Here is a 27016-nt window from a genome sequence, read left to right as displayed (position 1 = left end):
CCAGATCGATGCTCACTGCTAGTAAACCTCCAATCACTGTCTGTCTTTGTTGCTTCTGTCCAGTACATCTAGTGAGACACGCAACTTCAGTTCGGACCATTCTTCTTCTTCTTTTAGACTTTACAGATTCTAATATCATCTTTATCTGCAGAAAAGATATTGTATTCCCACCAAATTAGGGTGTGTTTGGTTCGCACATAGAAATCGGAATCGGAATGGGTATCAAATACTTGGTAATGGTAATGGGTTTTGGTGGAAGTACTTAACATGTTTGGTAGTAAGGTGGAATGGGAATGGTTACTAATAGTAGTGCTTGAAAATTAATAAGGGAATGAAACCCTTATTTTATTTGGGTATGGGTTTTTCAATTGATGGGGTATTCGAAACTCATAGTAGTGTTCTAAAAACCTATCAACCAAACGACAACAATCACTTTCATACCCATTCCTATGGGCAAAACCCACCAACCAAACACACCCTAAGTTTTATATATTTCTATTTTGTAAGTGTACAAATGATACACATTAAAACCCTTGCTTATTGGCTAATTTAATTGTCAAAATAATCCGAATTTAATTTGAATTTATCATATGAACCATGGACCATCTCCTATCAAAAACAAGGTATGAATATTATGCAAGGTAAATAAACTGGAAGTCTTCAAGCACTTGGTCCGTAATGTAATTCAGATTTGAAGATTTTAATAAATGGTCTTGATTAATTAGTGTTGCTAATTAATTGGTTGCATGGTATTATTTGTGGCGTTGGAAGTATTGGAGGAAGAAAAAATGTGGTGTGGCAATTAAACATATTGCTAAGGAATTAATATTTTATTATGGCTATGGTATTTCTCATGTGTTTGGGAAAAGTTTGTTGAAAGAGAATCAGTATAAAAGGAGGCAATTTCCTAATTGAAGCTTACGAATTACCAAGCTCTTATATTGAGAAGATATTTTCCAATTACACTACTGGTTTCTATATTGATTTATCGTGTGAACCTTGTTGGAACAGTGGGTCTGAACCTGGTTCTACATCAACACTTGAAGCTTGTAACGGCATGCACGTACAATCCTGAATAGATGTTAGGAAGGTGTTGTGGTAGTAACGGCTGGTAGCCTTTTTGTACTTACCTCTATCTTATAATACTCCTTGGTGAACATCTATAGTGGATTGGGCAGACGTGGGTTGCCCCGCAGACGTAGGAGAAGCGCTCCGAACTGCGTAACAATTCTTTTGTGTTTTTACTTTATTTTATGCTTTCTGCCTTCGTTATTTATATTTGTTTAACAAATTAAATTAATGAACATAATTGGTGCATAACATAACAACAATTAAAAATATACGTTACATCTTGCATTCAAGATTCACGGTGCAATTTCATATTTCTTTCTGATCCCATACTTAAAAATAATAATGGCATAGTATATTATTAGGAAAATGCAAGTTGTTGGTTTTAGTGATTGGGTAGTCACTGGACGGGCAAACTAAGCTAACATAACCGATTGATTCCATGAAAGATAAATAATGAAGAGGAAAAAAAAGAACAAAGAAAGACACATTAATTTTAACATGGAGATGGAAAGGTAAAAATCAGGGGTCTTTTTCGGTGGTGCCAAGTCAGAAACTCACTGTCTTTTGTAGGTACACTAGTAACAAAATGAACAAATTAAAGGAGATTGACTTTTCGCAACCCTTCTAAAAAGAAGGTTGGTGTATTCTTTAAAAAAAATCACGCTGGCATAACTGTAAATATTTAAATAAGAATCCACAATGGTTGCTAATTAACCAAAACGGTCACGGTTTAAAAAGGCAAAAAGGAAGATCTCATGGTAGTTGCAGACGACCTTAGTAGGAGATGCTTAAACTTGAACGGGAAAAAGAGGTCAACCATAAAAAAAGTAGTAGTAGAACTAGAAAATGTTAAATCTCACACAACCTCATATGTGGCAAAGAATTTTGAGGGCAAAAGGTTGTCAGAGGTTGAACCAATGACATTTTCTGAAACTAATTATACATGGACGACAAGGAAAAATTGCAGTACTGTATCACTAGACGCACACCTGACCCGTTATTGTTCGATACATAAACGATGACATTGTTTAAGTGATAGTATTTTTGACATGCACTAATTTTGTGTAATTTAAATAGTGCTTTTAAGCTATCCCAAAATAAAGAATTGATGTATTGGGTGATTGGAGCAAGCCTAGAGTTGAACAAAATTCGTTACAAATATTATATTTGTGCTCGACATGTTCTGAGATTTTTCTTTTAAGGGGGTGGGGATATGGCCCGTGGGATCAAGGTTTTTCCATTCACATGAGCGATAGAACATATATTGTAGTATGAATTAATATTTCACCCAACTTGAGCTGATGAGAGTGTTTTGTGACAAGTTATGATTAAGATTGATACATATATACATACATACATATATATATATATATATATATATATATATATATATATCATCAGTCACCACATCATCACCTATATATAATAGCATTTGGAGTAGATATGGAGGAGAAGAATAAAAAAAACTAAATTATCCTTATCCTCTGTTAGGAACTCTTGTATTAGGATTTTGATGATACCAATGTAACTTAGAATGTAGACCCTTAACTTTCGCTATTTCCATCGCTGCTTTCGTTCTAGACGAAAGTTGCCATAACTCATCTTGTAATTTGTGTTAAGTTAGACAAACACACGAAAACAAGTTATGTTTCTTAGTTAGGTCTATCAAAGCGAGAAGAGACAAAGAGAACGAGATCAAAGGCTCCAACAACGAAAGATCACCTTAGGTTATCAACTATCTCGACAAGACAGTAACATTTATGAAGAGTTATCTAGACACTCATTCTCTCCCATAACGAGAAGAATGTCTCTACTGTCTGAGTTGATTAACCATCATAGGGACAAAAAGGACCTTAAAGTGTGGGACACATATACCAAGGAGCATTAAATGAAGTTGTACTATACTTCAGAAGCTAGAAGACAAAAACTCTAAGGTTGTTCATGTCTACAACGGCTACATGGTACAAACCGCATTAATGGAGCATTTATTGCGCCAAGCTCCCCGGTCCTTACCCACTGGATAATAGGTTTGAAATTTCATCTCCCTCCAACGGATGAAATTTTCCACACCTATAAATACCCACCTTCATCAACTTAGAAGGGGCTGGTTCTTTTCACTCGATCATTACTCTCAAGCAAAAGCTCTTGTATAAGCTAACTCTCTTACCAAGCTTTTGCGAACCAGTTTTCAAGGCGTGAAGATTTCTTAAAGAAACTCATCAATCTTCATCTTCCACCTTGAAGAAGTCTTGCATCTTGTACGAAGTAGTCATCTCTCTTCAGTCAAGACTTCACCGTGTTGGAGAAATCAGAAAATACTTTCTACCAACCTCAACTCTGAAGAAGACGTTGATAGAGGCGGAGTAAACTCGCGGAGTTGAAAAACCTACAGGAAGCTGTCCGGCTTAGTGATCAAGGAAGCTTTCGTGTGTATTTGTACTAACGAGTGATAGTGCAAACCTTCCATAAGTTGTGGAAGAAGAGTGGAGTAGGCAAAGTTGGCCGAACCACTATAAAAACTCTCGTCTCTCTATCTTTTTACTTTCGTGCTTTACGTTTCAGCATTGCATTAACATTCGTCCAAACCGAAAGTTATCTTATAATCTCAAACTGTGCAAAGCAACTAAAATCAGTTTTATTTTATCCGCTGCGTTACAACCCCGAGAGGTTGCTATTTGCCGAAAATCGAGAAGAGTCTATTCACCCCCCCCCCCGCCCCCCCTCTAGACTCTCGTTCTATTCTACCGGGACCAACATCCTCCAATGCACTCCAACCCTCCAAGAATGCACGCTCAGATGCTCAGTGCTAGTAAAGTATTCCTTAGCTTGAACACTAAGGGAGGGTGGATATTAGCTTTAGCTTGTTCCATACATCTTTTTCCACAGCTCCTTTACATTTGTCTGTTGTTTTTATTTTTTATTTTTTATTTTTTAAGTAACAAGGAAACTTATAGGTACTACCCAAATGTGTATACTAGATAAACTCTACTTTGTGATCCTAGTCGACAAAGGACACCATTGAAGTAAACCAGTGATAAGCACTAATTCTTAGTAAAAGTTAAATTAAAATAAAAATGTAATTAAGTTAATGAAAATTAACATTAAGTTCAATGAAATTATAAAATCAAATACACCAAGAACTACTATTCATCGTTATCATAATCAACATCTCAATCAATAATCAACATCGTGATCATGACAACAAGTGAAAGTTAAAAACTTCTGCATACGGCGAGAACATTCAGGACATCTTTCATTCTCAGGAATTTTGCTCAAGGTAATTGGATATTCGAGGGTACAACAAAAATGCTTATCCTTGGAAAGCATCTCATGGTGGTCTTTGAATGCTTGGCCAAAACTTTTGGTGGCATCTATGTTTTCCTTCCAAATATCGTAGTCATTCATGGCTTGCAACATTTTACTTCCATGTCCACATACACATCTGATCATTTGCTTATCAATGCCCATCCTTCCGTTGTTGCATTATTGCTTTCATAGGACAATAATTTTTTGAGTCCTTGCAAAATTTCATCATTGTTGTATTTTTTGACAAGGTGATTAGTCATTTCTAAATATTGAATTCTTGACAAAAACATACTTCGAAGACGAGCCCAAAACCACCATACTCCAAAAGAATAATTATCCAATGCGCAATGACTCATTCTTTCTTTATTAATGATTCCTCTTATCATTTTGTTTTTCCCAATGTAGGCTAACTCAGAGTTCATTTGGGTTTTGGAGGCAACTTCACATACCTTGAAAATGAATTCTCGAATCCATTTAATGTTGTTTCCTCCATATAAGAAAATATATTTTTCTTCCCGAATTTGAAAAGAAAAACATATTATTTATAAACAATTATATATATATATATATATATATATATATATATATATATATATATATATGAAAATACAAAGTTACTTGAATGTGGGGTTACCCAATCATTTATTGGTTTGACAATTCTATAATAGAGGCGGCCAGATTGTGGTGCTAGGAGATGAAGAGTCCAAGCAGTTTGTTGTTGCCACAAAAGTTTCTCCTTTTCGCTGTCATACGGTGTAGATTGTGCTGTCTGATGATAAATGAAAATAAGGTAATTAATTAATGTTATAAAATGCTTATATTGCTAGCGGCAATCTTGAAAGAAAAAGAACAATGATAATACGGTATAAATGAATCAAAAAGTAGAAGGTAGCTAGTAGTGTACCACTTCTTCAATTATGCCTTCAACATCCTTTTTCCAAGCATTTATCTATGAATCGATGTTACGTACCAAATCCCTTGTGATTGAATCAATTTTAGGTCCCACATGCCGGGATTCCGAGCTTGTTTCAATGCCGTAAATCCCTTGCTTCAACTCGTTTTGTATGATAAGACTTATCTTATGTGGAACAATCTTTACCCCTATTGTATCTTGTTGAATATAATCAGGGGCTCAGGTGAGCATCATGTGGATGACATTTGAGTGAGCAATTCTTCCTCGACGGTCAAGTGAAACAATTATGGGTTCCTCTCTCCATCTCATTTTAAACAACTCTTCCTTAACAAATCTTGTGAATTGTGGCCTCATCCTTTTTTGTGGATCATTCAACCAATAGAACCACATCTTGTTTCTTACTTTATGACATTGTTGCTCATACTCAGTGCTCCATGATGCATCATCCTGTGTGATTGGGATCCAAATAATATATGCTCTTGAGTTGAAGTCAAACCAATTTAAAAAATGAATCCATTCTTCAAGGATGCCAACACCTGATGTTATTAGCAGCATCACTAATCTCTTTTTCCAATCGCTTAATGCCTAACACATAAAAACAGAAATATTAACATGTATAAAAGAATGGAATATAATGCAAGCCTAATAATTCCTAAAAACCAGTTATCTTCCCCTAACCAAAACGTCAACCCAATTGTGTATACACACCGTACCATAAATCCATAATAGCAATAATTAGGTCATATTGGTGAAATTTGGGAACAATGACCTAGAATCGAGTCTTATCAGTGATAGTGTAGGGGCAACCTCTCAAACTGAGAGGGGCTCCTTGTGCGCAGTGAACAAAAGTTTAGCCTCTCTATTCAACTGAGTTATCATTATTATGCCATGTGTTGGTCATATATATAATTGTACTACGTTTTAAATTTTACATTATTACATATAATAGTTAGATGAAATAGGTCCAGTAATTCAAATATAATATAATTAATTAAACAAATCTAGTTCAATAAATTTTTTTTTCTTTTTAAAACAGCAGTACTGCCGTCTTAATAGTATGGAATTATATTGTTCAAAATATATGGCTGTTTTAGATTCAAAACCTTACCGTCCGACGAAATATCTCCTCATCATCATCTTTGACATTAAACATGAATTTAAAAACTTTTAAATTATTAGAAGAGCCGTGATATATGATGCGGAACAGGAATTAAGGAAATAATAGAGAAATGGTCACATGCATGAAGTCTAAGAGACAAGGAGATTGATGGCTACTTTTTATGGGAAATTTGAATTAGCTTTAAATATTATTAGTATTTCCAATTCTCATTATGTTTATTTTATAGTTCCAATGCATGCTTTTATTATTTACAACTCTTCAGTTTTTCTTAATTCTCTATTTAAACAGACTTTTGTATTGAGAAGTTCAAGTTTGAATATAATTGAAAGTCTTTGAGTTTGAGTTATAGTGTTTGTGTTCTTTTTGTTCTCCCTTGTCCTGCATCAGTTGGTATTCAGAGCCTCAAGTTCCTAGGCGACAACCGAGATAGCGGCATAGCCCTCTCCACTTGTCACGACCCAAGATGGCACAAGGCGGTATCAACAACAAGAGTAACAACCCATCCTTCGGCGGTGACCGTGGAATGGATTGCCTTCGGGTAGCTTTTCAAGTACATGGTGAGAATGTGAATCGCGAGTTTCAAGAAATTCGTAGCATTCTCACGAACATAAGCCTTCGGCTAGAGGGTAATGGTGCAGCGCCATGTGTTATCAATGACATGAATCTGCCAACAAAGAATGTGGCCAGAAGTTGGCAACATCTCCAATACCATCGGCTACCAACTTTTAATGGCTATTTGGACACAGAAGCGTTCTTGGATTGGTGTTTAGAAGTTGATAGCTACCTTAGTATGTTAGAAGTTCCTGAAAATAAGCAAGCAAAATATATTGCCAGTATGCTGCGTGGAAGAGCTCTGTCATGGTGGGAGACTATTCAGAACTACAGAAAAAGACAAGGTAAATGCTCAGTGAAAACATGGAGAAAAATGAGAAAACTTTTGATAGAACAGTTTTTGCCTCAGGATTACCAAATGCATTTCTTTCAAAAATATTGTAATGTTAATAAATATGCAGAGGACATGTTATGGATTAGAGCATGTCACTACTGGAAATCTCGCTATTTCCGTCCAACCTTTCCGTCCAACCGTAAGTTGGTCGGCATTTTAATAAAAATTTTAACTTTCTATCACTAATGATGGGTGGACGAAAAATTGGTCAGAATTTCCGTCCAACGCACGAGTGTTGGACGGAAATTCCGTCCAACACTCACGCGTTGGACGAAAATTACGATCAACCTGTAGTGTTGGTTGGTAAACTCGAATTGACTGATGGGTAGAAATTAAAAATGTAGGCATTTTAATTTCCGTCCAACATTAATTAAAATATTTTAGCTAAAATATAAAGGGATATTGAAATAGTGGACACTAAATAGAGAAGCGGGAAATATAGAACTTTGGGTGGGAAAAGGGAAGTTTGGCAATCAGCCTCTCTCTTGTAGACGAAGTTTTGCTATAGACCGTCTATTTTTCAGACTTCCCGCTCCAGCTTCTCACTCTTCTCACTACTCTGCGAATCACTCTGCTCCACTCCAGTCAAATATTCTCGGCGCCATCGCGACAGTCGTTCTTGCTGCAAATCTCCTTCCCGTCGCCATGGAGACAGTCGCCTCTTCCTGTCAAAGTCGCTTCCGGCGTCTCCGTCTCTATTGAACTACAAGTTAGTTCATTACTCAAATCTTAAACCCTAATCCCTAAATTCCTAATTTCATTTATCCCTAAATCATATTTTGATTAAGCCCTAAATCTGTATATCTCCTTTTAATGTAATTTTATTGTTGAACTTTCCTTATTTTATTATAATAAATTTCTGATTTTATTGTTGAATTTGATTAAGCCCTAATTAAATCCGTGTGGTTGCATCCCAAATTATATTTTTTTGAATGTTGTTTTAGACATAGTAGATTTATATAGATCTTGAAGTTGTTAGTTCAAGTTCTTATAATGGGTCATTCTTGGATTTTGAGTATTGGGTTGTTTGTTTTGACAGTGAAGGGAAAAAGAGAAGGAAGTGTGGAGTTAGGATTCAGGAGAAGAATTCATGGGAGAAAAATGAGGGAAACACGATGTATTTGTTACTCTCTCATTTTTCCTTTAAAAATTAATATTTTGTTTCTTTTCATTATTTTGATTGTAATAACCTTCTTATAATGCAGTCCATATGTGTTCTTATAATGCAGTCTATATTGTCAAATATGTTTTATTGATTTTCAATTCCTATGTAATTCATATTCAAAAAGGTCCTATCTAATTATAGTATATCACTATCAAACTTGTCTGTTGGGTTAGATATATAGGTGTTTATTATTGCAGCAGTTTATAACTACACAGAGCAGCTATTGGGTTACTATTATGAATTCTCAGAAACAAAATGTAAGAATCAGTTGTTATAATAGTTGAATTATGAATATTTTGGATTTACTATTTTTCTTGATGTAGATAACTTGACAGAAGCACTCATGTTCTTATCACATTTTGTTGGTATGTCCATCATGTTTGTTTTTCTTTCTCAGCAACCAAGGGAGACTTGCAATAGTGATATCATGACAAGGAAGGTGTCTGTATATGTGAGTCATGGTAATTGTTTCATTAATATTGAATTGTTGCAAGGCCATTTTTCCTCACATAGTATGTCTACATATTACTTCATGAAAGGCTTTATATCTTTTGACATGATGAATGGCTATATTTAGTTGGCTTATTGTGGAAGATAAGATGAGGAAGTAATAGTGGACCTTGCAAGGCCATTTCTCCTTCTCAGAAAAAAAAAAAAAAAGATTCTTTTCAGATTTATTGGTTCATCAAACATCAAATCCAATGTCATCAAATCCTTGTAACGTTGGAGTCCAACTTAATCCCCTTGTTTCTCTGGGCATTCAAAATCTATCATTTACCTCTGACTTTCTATTTAGGGTTCTGATGTTTATAAATGACCCAATTCTGAACTCAGCCCCGCAAAAGTTGCACTTGAGGAAACTTCTCATGTTTCCGACAACCGAGGTATCCAGATGCTAGGACAAATAAAGCATGGCTCATGCCGTCCTCGAGCAATATTATTCAAGGTTCTTGCAGATACTGTAGGTCTTGAAAGTAGGCTAGTTGTGGTAAGTTTTCTGTCTTTCGTCCTACCCATTTATAAATCAGAGATGAGAAAATTGCACTTGGCTTGCTATCTTCCTTTTAAGTTTTCTTCTTGTTCATCTCTTGTTGTTACATTTCTCTTATATTTTTCACTTTTCAAAAACAGGGTTTGCCTACAGGAGGAGCTTATGAGTGCACAGACTCATATAAGCATATGTCAGTACTAGTTGTGTTGAATTCGATGGAACTACTTGTTGATCTAATGCGGTTTCCTGGCCAATTGATCCCTCAATCTGCCAAGGCTATATATATGACCCACATATCTGCTGCTGGTGAGAGTGACTCTGCAGAAAATGATTCATGTGATTCACCATTGGAGCCTAACAGCCCTCTCTATGGGGTTACAGAGAGAGGAGATCTTGAGAGGTTGATGAAAAGAACATCCCTTATTATTTCTAATATTTGTCATTCTCTTTCATTTTTGAGGAGATCTTGAGAGGTTGATGAAAAGAACATCCCTTATTATTTCTAATATTTGTCATTCTCTTAATACACTAAACACATGTGATTAACTAGAAACAGTGGTGGAGAAGTGTAGAAAATTTTGCAGAACTTACATATCTATACCATCAAGAAAGTAAGGTCATTTTTGCTAGAAATCACTTTAGAAATGCATGAGAAAAATGTTTATTTGATCAAAGCCATCATCTTATATTAGTTGCATTTGCAGGTATACCCATCATCTACACTTGATCAAAGTCATTGAAGTAGAAGGATGTGGATGCTGCATTGATCACATCCATAGAAGAAGTGCCGGATTTAAAGGCTTATTTGGGTGCATCGAGCATACTTAAGTAGTATATATTTTTGTTGTATGGTATTTATAGTCTATTGTTGGAAGTACTATGAACATGACTATTTTTGTTGTAAATTTTTTTTATGTTTAAATATATTTTTAATTTGAAATTTAGTGTGTTCATTAGTTTGTTACGTTGATGACATAATTTATTAACAATATGTATAAATAAAATTATGGTAATATAAAAACAATAAAAACATTCCATATGATTTATAATTTTCCTACCTAACAGTTGGAAGGAAAATAACAAAATATAATATGTGAGTTTTCCGTCCAACGCACGTAGTTGGACGGAATTTCCGACCAACATATGTAGTTGGACGAAAATTTCCACGTTTTAAGAATGGTGGGTTATTGTCCGAAATTTCTGTCCATTTTTATATATTGGACGGAAATTCCGACCAAAAAATGGAGTTGGACGGAATTTCCGACAAGCATTTTTCCGAACGTTCAATTTGATCGGTATGTTGGACGGAAACCTCATTTCCGACCAATATATCGCGTTTTCCGTCCAACATTCATTGGACGGAAAACGCGAGATTTCCAGCAGTGTGTGAAATTCCAACAAGCGACAATCAACTTCAAGAAACTCCCAAGCCACAGATTGTCGTCAAGGTTCAAGAACAACTAATAATGTCAGCATCTCCATTATGGACACAAGGTAAAGCTTTTAATATGAATTTTCAAGCTGAAAATCTGTTGACTGAAGTTATTCCAAATAAACACTCCCTCCCCCCTACAAGAGAACTTGTTGAGGTTAACAACCAACATACGCATGAAAACAATGCTGCTCACTTTCATCAATTTCAATCTCCACCATTCACACAAGGGAAATGTTTGAAGAGAAAAGAACCTGACTACTATTCAGATGAAGGTTGGGCATAAAGATCCTTTGATCCTGAGGATGATAATATCAAGGAGAGAGAAGGTGATTGCAAAGACGAAATTGAGATTGCTAAGGAAGATGATGGGCATTTGAGTTGTGTCGTGAAAAGTTTAATGTACACCAAGGAAGAAAAGAGTTCCTTCCAACCTAAGAGGATTTTCAAAGCATTGTATGAAATTTATGAGGACACTAAGAAATTAGTGATCATAGATCTGACTGCTTATCAGAAACAACCTAACTTTATCCAGCTGCTGCAAAAGTATTATGGAAATATAAGGACTGAAAATATAACAAGGGGTGTTGTTGAAGCTCAAGATGAAGTTATGGCTAAACTTGATGCTACCGAAGTAAGGTATAAAGCCCGGGCTAACACAAGGCAGCGTAAGAAAACTTGTAGAAATGGTGAGAAGATTATGGTCTTTATTCATAAGGATCATGTGCTCACGAAGACATTTCACAAATTGAGTGCTAAGAGGTATGGTTATTTTAAGGTTCGTAAAAAAAAAAAATGATTGTGGTTACATGCATGAAGCCCGGTGAAGTACCACTGTATTTTGACGACTCGGGACGAGTCTTTCACAACCAAGGGAGAATGATGCGGAACAGGAATTAAGGAAATAATAGAGAAATGGTCACATGCATGAAGTCTAAGAGACAAGGAGATTGATGGCTACTTTTTAGGGGAAATTTGAATTAGCTTTAAATATTATTAGTATTTCCAATTCTCATTATGTTTATTTTATAGTTCCAATGCATGCTTTTATTATTTACAACTCTTCAGTTTTTCTTAATTCTCTATTTAAACAGACTTTTGTATTGAGAAGTTCAAGTTTGAATATAATTGAAAGTCTTTGAGTTTGAGTTATAGTGTTTGTGTTCTTTTTGTTCTCCCTTGTCCTGCATCAATCTTTGACATTAAACATTAATTTAAAAACTTTTAAATTATTAGAAGAGCCGTGATATAATGCATTTCGCAATGCTTCATAAGATTCCTCCTCCTTTTTCTTTGCTGCATATATTCATATGAAAAAACAATGTATTACTATGTGTGTGCATCATCTTCAATAAATAAATCAAATGCATAAATATTTGGCAACGGCTTTATATATAAAATCAACTAACCTAGTTCTGCAGAGAAAGTAGCCAATAAGGTGGTTATTTCCCTATGTTCATTTTGAACCCTGTAACAAAAAAGAAATTAAAAATAAAAATAAAAAATCAACAAACTAGTAAATTATGTAATTTTGGGTGATTAGGGTTGGGGTTCAGCCTTTTGGAAGAATGTAATTTTGGGTGATTTTTTATGAGATGAGTCGAGATACAAATGTAATATTTATGCTGTGAAAATGTAGTACTAATTAGAAATAAATAAAAATGTATAGACTAATATTTTCGGACTGAACAGTTACTTCTAAGAAAAATTGTAATATTAGTCATAGATAAATTATATTGATTGTTATTTATGAGAGAAAATGTAATACTTATGAAAAATTGGACTCATCTCACGGAATCACATATGAGAATTCGTGAGACTGTCTCGTAGAAGATTTGCCATGTAATTTTTTACATACAATGTCATGAGGCATTGTATAGTACTATCTGAGGGTATGTACTAGATAAACCTTACCTTGTGACCTTAGCCACGCCCATAAATGACTATATATAGAGAGAGAGATAAACTAGTATAGGTTTCTCATAGCGCAGTACGACGCGAGTTAACCGATTAAAACCAAGAATACCTACTAATAGTCTGATCCACTATATTGATATTAACTAATAATGAATATATCAAAACATTAAGTTAAATCTTACATGAAGTGAGTGTCACATGCGGCATAGGCATAAGAGGCAGAGTTAACAAGAGTTGTGGCTATCCAATAGGCAGCCATTGGCAAAGCTGAACTTATGGACTATGACTGCTACTTTGTTTCAAATGTGCCAACTTCCCAGCTAATCCTTTGCCTTTGCCTTTGCACAGTCGAGAAATAAGGATGGATTCTCCGTGGATTATGGAGAAAGCTCCTAGCATAAGGACTAACTTATCCTCCCAACAATATGGAGACACAATTTTTAGTACATGATGAATAATGGTGGAGTGTTGATTTGCAATTCCACCGAAAGCTATCTGAAAATAATGACCAAAAATAGAACCATATACCCTATTAGTCATCCCAAGTATTACTATTCATTTTGCATATATGCAATTGATCATCCATCATATATAGCTCCAATCCAAATAATCACACCTGATATGAAAGTTGTCTGATATGAAGTGGAAGTTGCTTGTAAGTATCGTCTAGCTCTTCTAGTACATTCAACTCCTCTACCATCACTTTTTGACCAGTACCCTGCAGATCCCCATACTACATAAATAATAATTCATTTATAAAATAAAAACCACTGTCATACATGCCTTAGTTGTATAGTCCCACATTCTAACTATTTTAATTTGTAGGACAGTTAAAGTCAAACATAAAATAGTTTTAAGATATCATGAAGTAATAAGTGGAATGACAAATCATTTGTCTGTCGTTTTTATTTTTTATTTTTTATTTTTAAGTAACCAAGGAAACTTGTAGGTACTACCCAAATGTGTATACTAGATAAATTCTACTTTGTGATCCTAGCCGACGACAAAGGACACTATTGAAGTAAACCAGTGATAAGCACTAATTCTTAGTACTTTTATGTGCACAATTGATATCAAACTCGTGCTTATTTGATTCCTTTGTGTGATTTGGAGGCATTGATTGTAGCATCATGTAAATTGGAGCTCAATAAATAATTAATTAAAATATAAGATAGTAAAATAGTGGGTTCGTAAAAAAATTGAGAAAAAAAATCTCAAACTATTGAGGATGCCCTTAGTGATCAAGGCTGCTTAGCCGCATTCATTTGAAAGATTTAGACCTCAATCAAATCTTAATAGTCATGGCTATGCGTGTTGGGAATTAAAAAAATTGTATAATATAACTTTGTTATTATGATATATATAATTTGTGAATATAGAATTATTTGAATCTTTAAAATATAGATTAATATAAATAATTTTAATTTGTAAATTATTCAAATATAATTTTCATTAAATTTAATATATATTACTCCGTACTACTTAATTAATTGTGCTAGGGACCAGTGTCAAGCCGATTATATTGAATAACTGTTTGACTAACAATCAAATATCAATAAAAAAAAATATTTTTGGGTAAAAAAAGTTTAATTATTTTAATTAAAATAATAACGTAGCATAAAATCAAAAAATGGCTAAAAGTTAAATAAAAATAAAAATGTAAGTTAATGAAAATTAACATTGAGTTCAATAAAATTATAAAAATCAAATACACAATAAAGAGATTCATAGCTATCATCATACAATATCATGATCATGACAACAAGTGAAAGTTAAAAACTTCTGCATACGGCGAGAGCATTCAGGACATCTTTCATTTTCAGGAATTTTGCTCAAGATAATTGGATATTCAAGGGTACAACAAGAATGCTTATCCTTGGAAAGCATCTCATGGTGGTCTTTGAATGCCTGGCCAAAACTTTTGGTAGCCGTTATGTTTTCCTTCCAAATCTCATAGTCATTCATGGCTTGCAACATTTTACTTCCATGTCCACATACAACCACTTCTGATCCTTTGCTTAACAAGGCCCATCCTTCAGTTGTTGCATTCTTGCTTTCATAGGATAATAATTTTTTGAGTCCTTGCAAAATTTCATCATTGTTGTATTCTTTGACAAGGTGATTAATCATCTCTAAATATTGAATTCTTGACAAAAACATACTTCGAAGACGGGCCCAAAACCACCATACTGCATTAGAATCATACAATGGGCAATGACTCATTCTTTCTTTATTAATGATTCCTCTTATCATATTGTTTTTCCCAATGTAGGCCAACTCAAAGTTCATTTGGATTTTGGAGGCAACTTCACATGACTTACTAAGGAATTCTCGAATCCATTTAATGTTGTTTCCTCCATATAATAAAATATATTTTTCTTCACGAATCTGAAAATTAAAGAAAAACATATTAGCTAATTGATAAATAAATAATTATATATATATGAAAACACAAAGTTACTTGTTTGGCAATTCTGTAATAGTAGCGAGTTTGTGGTGCCAGGAGATGAAGAGTCCAAGCAGTTTCTTGTTGCCACAAAAGTTTCTCCTTTTCGCTGTCATACGGTGAGGATTGTGATGTCTGATGATAAATGGAATTAAGGTACCTAATTAATTAATGTTATAAAATGCATATATTGCTAGCTGCAATCTTGAAAGAAAAAGAACAATATATGATAATACGGTATAAATGAATCAAAAAGTAGAAGGTAGTAGTGTACCACTTCTTCAATTATGCCTTCAACATCCTTTTTCCAAGCATTTATCTGTGAATCGATGTTACGTACCAAATCCCTTGTGATTGAGTCAATTTTAGGTCCCACATGCCGGGATTCCGAGCTTGTTTCAATGCCGTAAATCCCTTGCTTCAACTCTTTTTGTATGATAAGACTTATGTTATGTGGAACGATCTTTACCCCTATTGTATCTTGATGAATATAATCAGGGGCCCAGGTGAGCATCATGTGGATGACATTTGAGTGAGCAATTCTTCCTCGTCGGTCAAGTGAAACAATTATGGGTTCATCTCCCAATCTCATTTTAAACAACTCTTCCTTAACAAATCTTGTGAATTGTGGCCTCATCATTTTTTGTGGATCATTCAACCAAAAGAACCTCATCTTGTTTCTTAATTGATGACATTGTTGCTCATACTCAGTGCTCCATGATGCATCATCCTGTGTGATTGGGATCCAAATAATATTTGCTCTTGAGTTGAGGTAAAACCAATTTAAAAAATGAATCCATTCTTTAGGGACGCCAACACCTGATGTTATTAGTAGCATCACTAATCTCTTTTCCCAAGCCCTTAATGCCTAACATATAAACAGAAATATTAACATGTATATAAGAATGGAATATAATGCGTATACACAGCGTACCATATTAGCAATAATTAGGATATGATGCCCGCATGGGTAGCTCAACTGGTCATAAAGGTGAAACTTTGGAATAATGACCAGGGATCGAGTCTCACCAGCGGCAGTGTTTAGTTGGAGTCACCATGATTGTAGCCTTTTGGAATAATATTTAGGATATGATTGCCCGCATGACAGTTCAGTTAGTTACAAGATCGAGTCTCACCAATGACAATGTGAAATTAACCTCTTAAAGTGAGAAGGACTCCTATATGATTTTACTATAATTTTAAAATTTACATTACATATATTAGTTAGATGAAATAGTTGTAGTAAATCCAAATATAATATAATTAATTAAACAAATCTAGTTCAATAATTTAAAAAAAAAAAAAAAAAAAAAAAAAAAAAACAGCAGTACTGCCGTAGTAATAGTATGGAATTATATTGATCGAAATATGGCTGTTTAGATTCAAAACCTTACCGTATGATCATGCCACCAATGAAGAAATATTATCTCATTATCATTTTTGACATTAAACATTAATTTAAAAACTTGTAAGTTATTAAAAGAGCCGTGATATAATGCATTTCGCAATGCTTCATAAGATTCCTCATCCTTTTTCTTTGCTGCATATATTCATATGAAAAACAATGTATTAATATGTGTGTGTATAATCTTCAATAAATAAATCAAATGCCTAAATATTTGGCAACGTAGCTTTACACTAAAATCAACTAACCTAGTTCTGCAGAGAAAGTAGCCACTAAGGTGGTTATTTCCCTATGTTCATTTTGAACCCTGTAACAACAACAACAACAACATGAACAACAACAACAACAACAACAACAACAACAACAACAACAACAACAACAATAATAATAATAATAATAATAATAATAATAATAATAATAATAATAATAATAAGCTAGTAAATTATGTAATTTTGGGTGATTTTTTTGTGAGATGGGTCGAGATAAAAAAATATAATACTTATGTTGTGATAAAAAATGTAATACTAATTAGAAATTTAAAAAATGTATAGATCAGTAATATTTATGGATTGAACAATTACTCATAAAAAAAATTAATTATAATATTAATCATAAATAAATTAATTGATTGTAACTAATGAAAGAAAATGTAATACTTATGAAAAATTAGACTCGTCTTACGGATTTTCTGTAACTAACCGACTAAAATCAAGAATATGTACTAATAGTACACTATATTGATATTAACTAATAATGAATATATAAAAACATTAAATCTTACTTGAAGCGAGGGTCACAGGGATAGGCGGCACAGTTAACAACATTTCTGCCTATCCAATAGGCAGCCATTGGCAAGGCCGAAATGACAGATTGTGGAGGGGAGTAAGATAGGCATTGTTTCATCTCAACCACACATTTGGTCAGTTCTATGGCTGAGGATAATAATGGTGTTGGAATTGGACTCTGATGGCTACTTTGTTTCAGATGTGCCAACTTCCCAGCTAATCCTTTGCCTTTACGCAGTCGTGAAATAAGGGTGGATTCTCCATGGATAATTGAGAAAGCTCCTACCATAAGGACTAACTTATCCTCCCAACAATAAGGAGATAGAATGCTCAGTACGTTATGAATAGTGGAGTGCTGATGTTTTGCAATTGCACCAGAAGCTATCTAAAAATAGAATTAATCATCCTATCAGTCATCGAAAGCATTACTATATATACATTTTGATCATCCATCATCATAGCTTTCATACCTCGAATGAAAGTTGTTTGATATGAAGTGGAAGTTCCTTGTAAGTATCGAGCTCTTGGAGTTGATTCAACTCTTCCACCGTGGCTTTTTGAGCAGTACCCTGCAGATCCATCCCCATAGTACATAAAATTTTCATTTAAAAAATAAAAACCAAAGCCTTCGCTTCTTCAAACCATTATATTGTTATACGACATGCATGCTTTAGTCGTATGTATAGTACCATAATCTAACTACTTTTGTTCCTAGGCCGGTAAAGTCAAACATAAAATATAATTTTAAGATATCATGAAGTGATAAGTAGAACGACAGACCATCTCAAGGCTAAGAGTCTTTTCTGCCATGCTCAAAATGGAATTGGTGTTAAATTCTCTACCATCATAGTTGTGAGTGGACAAAACCTGTTCCCTGATTATACTCTCATCAACAGGTTGGCTGCATAGTGATGTGAGCATCATTGTTGGTTGTGAAGTTACTCTCTGGGATACAAGTAGACTTGTTTGGGCTGCCATATTGAATGGAGAATATATATTATTAGCTACTTGAGGGGAAAATGAGCTGAGGGTGACAATTTATAACTAAGATTGATACATATCATCACTCACCAAAACATCACTTATATATAATAGCATTTGGAGTAGAAATGGAGGAGAAGAATCGAAATGCCTATCAGATAATCAAAAAGCTAAAGAAAGCAAAATTATTCTTATCCTTCAGTGCACTCTAATCCTCCAAGAATGCATGCCCAGATCGATGCTCACTGCTAGTAAAGCTAAGGGAGGGTGGAGCTTAGCTTGTTATTCCATGCATCCTTTTCCTAGCTCCTTTACATTTGTCTGTCTTTTTTTTTTTTTTGAGTAACCAAGAAAACTTGTAGATATTATTTCTGGGTGAGTGTATTATACACTCAATTTTAGAGCGTGCAATATGGACAAGAGCCCAGGGCGTCAATTTTTAGAGGGCCCAATTAATATTTATTTTTGACCCAGTTAATTAATATAAATTGGAAGTGTACTGAAGTAGGAACTGTGATTTTTGTATTCAGTTGGTGTTACACCCTTCATCCTTATTCGAAGTAAAAATAGCATATTTTACGGTATTGATTTTAAAAATTGTGCTTATACTTTTGGTAGGACCTCATTTATTTATAAGAACGGGGCCACAAAAAATCCAAAAACCGGCTCTAAGTGTATACTGCGTAATGCTTTGTAATCCTAGGTGACAATGGACCACAATGAGGTAAATCAGTCTAAGATGTCCAAAGCTAACTCAAACCAATTAAAAATGTCAATAGACCGCTCTGGTGGAGTTGAACTTATAACCTTTAGTCACTAAATCAATAGTTTCACTGTGTGCCCTTAGAGTTGGGGTTCAGCCTTTTGGAATAGTAGTTTCACTGTCTGTCTTTGTTGCTTCTGTCCAGTACACCCAGTGAGACACGCAACTTCAGTTCGGACCATTCTTCTTCTTTTAGACTATACAGATTCTAATATCATCTTTAAGCCTGTCTGAAGTGCATGTGCAATTTCGTATATATTGACAAATGCCTAATCTGCAGAAAAGATATTGTATTCCCACCAAATTAAGTTTTATATATTTCTATTTCTTTCTGATCCCATAATTAAAAATAATAATGGCATAGTATATAGGAAGAAAAAAAAAAAAAAAAGACACATTAATTTTAACATAGAGATCGAAAGGTAAAAATCAGGGGTCTTTTTCGGTGGTGCCAAGTTAGAAACCCATTATCTTTTGTAGGTACACTAGTAACAAAATGAACAAATTAAAGGAGATTGACTTTTCGCAACCCTTCTAAAAAGAAGGTTGGTGTATTCTTAAAAAAAAATCGCGGTGGCATAACTGTAAATATTTAAATAAGAATCCACGACACGGTTGCTAACTAAAACGGTCGCGGTCTGAAAAGGCAAAAAGGAAGATCTCATGGTAGTTGCAGACGACCTTGGTAGGAGATACTTAAAACTTGATCGGGAAAAAGACGCCAACCATAAAAGAAGTAGTAGTAGAACTAGAAAATGTTAAATCTCCCACAACCTCATACGTGGCAAAGAATTTTGAGGGCAAAAGGTTGTCGGAGGTTGAACCAATGACATTTTTTGAAACGAAACTAATTATACATGGACCACAAGGAAAAATTGCAGTACTACATCACTAGACGCACACCCAACCCGTTATGAATTGTTCGATACATAAACGATGACATTGTTTAAGTGATAGTATTTTTGACATGCACTAATTTTGTGTAATTGTTAAATTGGATAAAATCGTTAGTGTTTATTTTGGATGGTTTTTAATAATTTAATAAAGACTTGATGCATTGGGTGATTGGAGCAAGCCTAGAGTTGAACAAAATTCGTTACAAATATTATATTTGTGCTCAACATGTTCTGAGATTTTTCTTTTAAGGGGGTGGGAATGTGGCCCGTGGAATCAAGGTTTTTCCATTCACATGAGTGATAGAACATATATTGTAGTATGAATTAATATTTCACCCAACTTGATTAGTCATATTTTCTTTTCTGGCTCTTAGTTAGTTACAAGGCTTAGTTTCACCTTATGCCAAAAGAAAAAATTCTCATTATGGGCTTTACACAACCCGACATCACTTAACACCAAACGGAATAGCCCCTTTCATTAATGAAGGCAACACCTTAGTCTAGAAAAAGCTAAGTTATGGAGATTAGAAGCTTAATGCATTCCTGGAACTCCAAGTACTCCTCCAAAGGTGTACGTGACAATGTGGAGGTAAGAAACCATTTCCTTATGTCGTTGCAATGCCACTTGATGGATAGGGGTGATCTCATTGTACGCTCGGATAGTTGGTAGCTTTTTGTTCTTTTCTATCACACACTTAGCAGCCTTGACAGGAGTGTAGTATGCGGTGAATCGAAAGCAAGGTAGGGAATGAAGATTCCCCGGGATGTTATATCTCAAGGATGAAAATTTTAGAGTTTAACGATGTGTGATTGAACACGAGTGAATAAAAACCTACAAAAAGCTAGGTACAAGTGTATGCAAAAGCCATCGAGTATCGCAAGTAACAAAGCAAGCAATAGAGCAAGTAGCAAAGTGAACGAGGGAGTAAGCAAGCAAAGCAATCAACTAAGGTAATACACCACATACTACTCATAAGTGCACCACTCAGCAGTACTTAGTGCACCACTAAAATATACATTGTCGACAAAATTACAAAATTGCCTATGCGTTATTCCTCATCTGCATTGATTTCAATCCGTCTGATATGATTTTTCATCCTACTGTTTTGACATTCCGCACGACCGCATATGTGTGTGTGTGTTTATCCGGAGACTTGGACCAGACATGGATGCCCTATGAGTTGGCTCTCTTTTTCCTTCGACGTCGTCTACGCATAGGTACGCCCACACCACTAACACATCGTGCCAGTAGGGGAAACACATAACTGAGGGACCAAACTCGCCACTTTACTCATAACTGAGGGACTAAACTCGGATACTCCCATAACTTAAGGACTGAGTCGGAACTTGGTTATAACTCAGGGACTAAAGATGCAATTTTCCCTTTTTTAATGTCTCTTTTTTTTGGGTGAAGTCCAACTGCATTTTTCTAATGTTTATTATTCATTTCTTTCATGTTTCAGATATGAAATTTTCCAGCTTATGGTAAACCTTTATACTGAGAGGTTTATTTGGCTGAGAAAGCTTAAGTGACCAAGCTAATAATCTGATAAATATAGAGATTTAAAAGGTATTGAATATTCATTTATTAAAAAATAATTAATTAGACTTATACAGATCCTATCCTCTCCTCTCCGTTCCCAATTTCCCATTCCCGGCGAACACGAACGCCGACGGCGTAGGCGTTTCCCTCCGGTCAGCTGCGGTGTTGACGACGGTGAAGACCGGTGGACGTTTCCGGTGGACGACAGCGTAGTCGTTTCGATACATCCAACTATTTGTAACGTAGACGTTTCCTCCTGCCTTGTCTTTCGGTTTTGTCTCCATCTTCAATCCAAGACATAAAAGAATAATCAAATCCCTTGGGCGTGATACTCAGATTCCAGAATATTCATCTCTATCTCCATTCGCCCAACTCACCCAGTTTGAACATACTGATTTTAGTTAGCAAATATGGTGTCTTTGGGTTTGACTCAGCAATTCCAAATGCGATTCAACAAGAACTCTACTGCGGATTTTCCGACCAAGGCGGCTCAACCACGGCTTTGCCATTTTGGCAAAAACAGTGTCCGATTCAGAGTGTTGGCTTCGGAAAGCCAGGCACCAGAGCCCGATCTCAGTGTCACTGTAAACGGGCTGAAAATGCCCAACCCCTTTGTCATCGGATCGGGCCCTCCCGGCACCAACTACACCGTTATGAAGAGGGCCTTCGATGAAGGTTGGGGCGCTGTCATCGCCAAAACGGTATCTTGCTCATCTTTTTATAGTCTCCATAACTTCATATTGAAATCTAGATTGAATATTGTTAGCTATAAAAGCCTAAGCTGATAGTTGGTTTGGACATTAATGGTTATATGCTCAACATGCCGCCTCACGTGTGTAACACGTGGACTGACTCTATACCAAATTGAAGCGTGTGCACCATCTCAACTAAAAGCCTAAGCTGATAGTTGGATTGCACATTAATGTTATATGTTCAACACTTTTAATGTGCTTTTGAACAATAGAATTGACTTTGATATTGTCATATGCTGTAATACACTACAGGTTTCCTTGGATGCTTCAAAAGTTGTGAATGTTACTCCCCGATATGCCAAGCTTCGAGCAGCAGGATCAAATGGCTCTGCAAGAGGACAAATTATTGGCTGGGAAAATATTGAACTTATAAGTGATCGACCATTGGAAACAATGTTGAAAGAGTTTAAGCAATTGAAAGAAGAATATCCGGATAGGATACTTATTGCTTCAATCATGGAAGAGTATAGCAAAGCTGCCTGGGAGGAACTTATTTACCGGGTGGAGGAGACTGGAGTAGTAAGCGAAGAATTGGCTCCTCATTCCTTAACTGCTACTCCACATTTTCAAACTCAATAGGCTTCTTTGATAATCTTTACCTCGAAACTGTTTTGTAGGATGCAATTGAAATCAATTTTTCTTGTCCTCATGGCATGCCGGAACGTAAGATGGGTGCTGCTGTTGGACAAGATTGTGAACTGTTGGAGGAGGTTTGTGGATGGATTAATGCCACCGCTACTGTCCCTGTTTGGGCAAAGATGACACCAAACGTTACTGACATTACAAAGGTATGCTTGATATGGAGTTCTTCATATGATTAATGTTGATAACCTCTTTTGTTAATCCAAAGGAGGTAATGGCCCTGTTTGGTAAATAGCTGTTAGCTGATTGTCAATTAGGGGGTATAACTAGTTGATAACATTAGCTGTTGTAGAATAGTGTTTGGTAAATTAGCTATTAGCTGATAGCTGATAGCTGTTTGGTATAATTTCTTTTTTGAAAAAGCTAATTAAAGAAGTTGCTCGGAGTAACTTTTTGAATTTTAACATTTTGGAGTTACAAAAAGCTAATTAACCAAATACTTATATAGATATTTTAACTAAATCAAACAATTAATAGTGGTCAAATAAGCCAAAATTGGCCTATAGGCCAATTTTTTACCAAACAGGGCCAATATGTTTTAACTTCCCTTTGTTCTTTAATATTTCCTGTTAATAACTTCCATATCCCGAAGCAGAAAGAAAATTTTCACTGATATAGTATCTTTCAAGTTTTTAATAGTATTTTTTTTTTAATTCCTTGGGGTGTCACAGCCAGCTAGGGTGTCTCTTAAATCAGGATGTGAGGGGGTGGCTGCCATAAATACAATAATGAGTGTCATGGGCATCAATCTGGATACTTTACGTCCCGAGCCTTGTGTTGAAGGGTTAGTATTTCCAGGGATGCATGTATTCAAATTGGATTATTTTATCAAAAGGTTTACAAATTTCTTTCTCTATTATTTTATCTAGATATTCAACTCCCGGAGGCTATTCTTCGAAGGCAGTGCATCCAATTGCTCTTGCAAAAGTGATGAACATTGCACAGATGATGAAATCCGAATTCGGGGATCAAGGCTATTCCCTCTCTGGTATTGGAGGAGTTGAAACAGGTGGCGATGCTGCTGAGTTTATACTTCTTGGAGCAGATACTGTGCAGGTAGGATGATGTTGTTGAGCATATAACCATTAATGTGCAATCCAACTATCAGCTTAGGCTTTTAGTTGAGATGGAGCACATGCTTCAATTGATGTGACCTTTATTTTGAGTTCATGCAATTATGAAATTGATTTCATATTGCAGATAAGTTGACATGTTTGTAGTTTGTAATGAGACCATCTTTACATCACAAATGGTTACATTATACAATAGCATAGGCATTTTCATGCTTTGGTACATGAGAAGTGTAAGTTGGGATTTAAGAAATTAAAATATATTGAAATCTAGAGGTATATTCTTCCAGATAATAGTTGCATGAACGAATATCTTATCCCCGTCTCTAAGTTTTGGACACAGTATTTTATGATTCTTAACTGGTGTCTTATTTTAGGTTTGCACAGGAGTGATGATGCATGGATATGGACTAGTTAAGAAGCTATGTTCTGAGCTCAGAGATTTCATGAAAAAGCATAATTTTTCATCGATAGAAGAGTTTAAAGGGTATTCTCTCTCTCTCTCTCAACCACTGAGACAAAAAATCATAATTCTAATGTAAAATGTTTCGATTTTAGTCTCTTGATCTCTTCCACTAAGATGTACAAAATGAAGTCTAAGACTCTAAGGCAATAGGATTTGATGTTGTGTATACTCTATACTTACCCTTTTGCTTGTCATTACTTCAGAGTTTCACTTCCATACTTCACAACTCATATGGATTTGGTGAAAAGACAGCAAGAAGCAATGCGCGAAAGGAAAGCTATTAAGAAAGGATTGCAATCTGACAAAGACTGGACAGGAGATGGTTTTGTTCAAGAAACTGAGAGTATGGTTTCCAACTGATTAATGTGTCTTTCCACTTCTATTCTAACAAATAAAAGAACCTCCTATGTACCTGATTTGGGTGAGGTCCATTTCTTTTCTGTGGTTGGTATCACTGTTTATTTATTTCTAATGTAATTTATGATGAAAATAAATTGTGCTAAGATGGTATGTAGTGACATCTCTCATGTGGGAGGTCATTAGGTTGAGAAAGTATGTTTGAACAGTCAGTAGCATTCAGAAAAAAAAAAAAAAAAAAAAAAAAGAAGAGAAAGTATGTTTGAACAGATATTACGATGTAATAAAGTCGGTAGCATTCAAAGGAAAAAAAAATTGATTGGTTGGCTAATTAAGGGTATTCTTGTAATTTAATTCTGGTTACTCTTTGATGTGTCACTTGATATCAGCCTTAGGCTAAATTTATCCCTGAAATTTTAAGGTGAAGTAGGCATTGCAAGGTGAGGTGGAAAAATGAAATATTTGTAAAGATCGGATCGGATTGAACTGTGGATTCAAATTGGATTTATTTATTTCTTCTCCCAGCTATCTTCGTTTCCAGAATCATCCTTCTTTGAAGATTTGATCGGATCCTTATTCACATTTTGATCGCAATTCTTTTGGAAAATTATGGTTTGAAATGATACTCATATTTCTGAATCTTCCATACTTATTATTATTTTGGAAATGAGTGAATGATTTATGGGATGGTAATACTGGTTTGAAAAGAGTTGAGTGTTATTCATTTGGGAACCTTATTATTTATACGAAACCTAGGATTATGTTAAGTAAAGTGTTATGGTGTTGGTATCTAATATACTTTTGAGAAAACTATTTTGAGGAAAGATATATTACTTACCTTTCGTGTTGAATTAAAACTACTTTACTAAAGTTGTATTAAATCTATTTACAAAGTGTAACTATTTTCAAAATTAAAAATGTTAATATTTTATAAGGCGGAATATAGTTTACTTAGCATTTTATGTTAATCCTATCATTTGTGTTTTCCAACCTTATTTGTTTTCAGGATTTGGAGTTGTGGTTAGTTCTAGAGCGTGATGTAGAGGTTGTAGCCTTGGATATGAATTTGGTATAGATTGGTTAGTTTTAGAATCTGAACTGTTAGAATTATAGTTAACTTGTAGGATATAGAGTTGTTGTAATATGGATTTGTAGATAAAAATCTTTGTAGCTATGTGTTTGGGATTAGTTGGTTGCCCCAGTGTGGCATAACACCCAAATGGTTTAGATTTTGATTTCGCTTCCGTATTTGTATTCAGCCTTTTTGTAATAAAAGTCTTTTATTCTGATTTTAAGTTTGGGGGTGTTACATCTATGCCCTCAAATTTTGGAGTGCAATCGGGCATGGCACCGCCAAGTTCAGTTTTCTTTGTTCGTAAGATTGATGACTCAATTGGACTCTTGCTTGAAAATATAATATTGGACATAAATGATCATGGGGTGAGTTGTAACACAGTGTAATTTTAAATTGAGCCCAATAGTATTTGCATTCAAATTGAATTCAGTTGGGCCAGGGCTAGTGGAATTCATGTCAGAAATAGTGCTTACAATTGGGTATAAATAGATCAGTATAATTATATTGTATATTTATATTTTTTTAATATAATGTGTGTGTGTGTGTGTATATATATATATATATATATATATATATATATATATATATATATATATATATATATATATATAAATATATATAATATAATATAAACAAATAGAATATAGAATTGATATATAAATAGATTATATATTGATTTTTTCATATATTAATTTATTTTTTAATGCTATAGTACATTATATATAAATATATAAATATTTATTACACAAATCCTCTTTTTTTACCTTTTAACATTATTTTGCTTTATTTTTGAAAAATGTAATAGTTTTTGGTCAAAATGTTATTAAACACAATAGGATAAAATTTAATAAATTTTTACAAAATAAAAATATGGACACTTAAAATATTTAAAATTTAAAAATGGAAGGATTTTTTGATCGTCATTGCAAAGAGTAAGCTGCATGATTGCATCCCAAATTAGTCAGCCCAAAGTC

At 34.6% G+C, this 27016-nt stretch overlaps 3 protein-coding genes across 10 annotated transcripts; 2 read left to right on the top strand and 1 right to left on the bottom strand.

Moving 5' to 3' along the window:
• Positions 1-7807: 7807 nt before the first annotated feature.
• LOC109157126 lies at positions 7808-10380 on the top strand. Of its 8 annotated transcripts, none has more exons than XM_019305018.1 (7): positions 7808-8065; positions 8396-8473; positions 8719-8778; positions 8919-8982; positions 9318-9509; positions 9653-9912; positions 10217-10380. In XM_019305018.1, the coding sequence occupies exons 5-7, from the start codon at positions 9414-9416 to the stop codon at positions 10338-10340; spliced, it is 480 nt and encodes a 159-aa protein (XP_019160563.1). In that variant the 5' UTR covers positions 7808-8065; positions 8396-8473; positions 8719-8778; positions 8919-8982; positions 9318-9413; the 3' UTR covers positions 10341-10380. The 8 variants fall into 8 exon arrangements, with proteins under 8 accessions (XP_019160563.1, XP_019160562.1, XP_019160561.1 ...); XM_019305017.1 differs by having other exon boundaries at positions 8695-8778; XM_019305016.1 differs by having other exon boundaries at positions 8396-8778; positions 8919-8972; positions 9356-9509.
• Positions 10381-14551: 4171 nt separating this feature from the next.
• Positions 14552-18531, bottom strand: LOC109157121. The gene is made up of 8 exons (XM_019305006.1): positions 18278-18531; positions 17968-18066; positions 17494-17882; positions 16961-17019; positions 16702-16847; positions 15582-16175; positions 15323-15442; positions 14552-15249 (listed from the first exon to the last, which is right to left on the bottom strand). Exons 1-8 carry the CDS (start codon positions 18473-18475, stop codon positions 14599-14601), a joined length of 2256 nt encoding a protein of 751 aa, XP_019160551.1. The 5' UTR covers positions 18476-18531; the 3' UTR covers positions 14552-14598.
• A 3046-nt stretch (positions 18532-21577) lies between these two features.
• LOC109157123 (dihydropyrimidine dehydrogenase (NADP(+)), chloroplastic-like) lies at positions 21578-25189 on the top strand. The gene is made up of 7 exons (XM_019305009.1): positions 21578-22381; positions 22685-22951; positions 23050-23220; positions 23746-23858; positions 23944-24130; positions 24522-24631; positions 24814-25189. Exons 1-7 carry the CDS (start codon positions 22091-22093, stop codon positions 24968-24970), a joined length of 1296 nt encoding a protein of 431 aa, XP_019160554.1. The 5' UTR covers positions 21578-22090; the 3' UTR covers positions 24971-25189.
• Positions 25190-27016: the final 1827 nt, after the last annotated feature.

This window comes from Ipomoea nil, unplaced genomic scaffold (genome assembly GCF_001879475.1).
Source record: "Ipomoea nil cultivar Tokyo-kokei standard unplaced genomic scaffold, Asagao_1.1 scaffold2761, whole genome shotgun sequence".
In the NCBI taxonomy this organism is placed as follows: Eukaryota; Viridiplantae; Streptophyta; class Magnoliopsida; order Solanales; family Convolvulaceae; genus Ipomoea; species Ipomoea nil.
The sequence above is the reverse complement of the archived record's forward strand: the minus strand, read 5'-3'. Positions and strand labels throughout refer to the sequence as shown.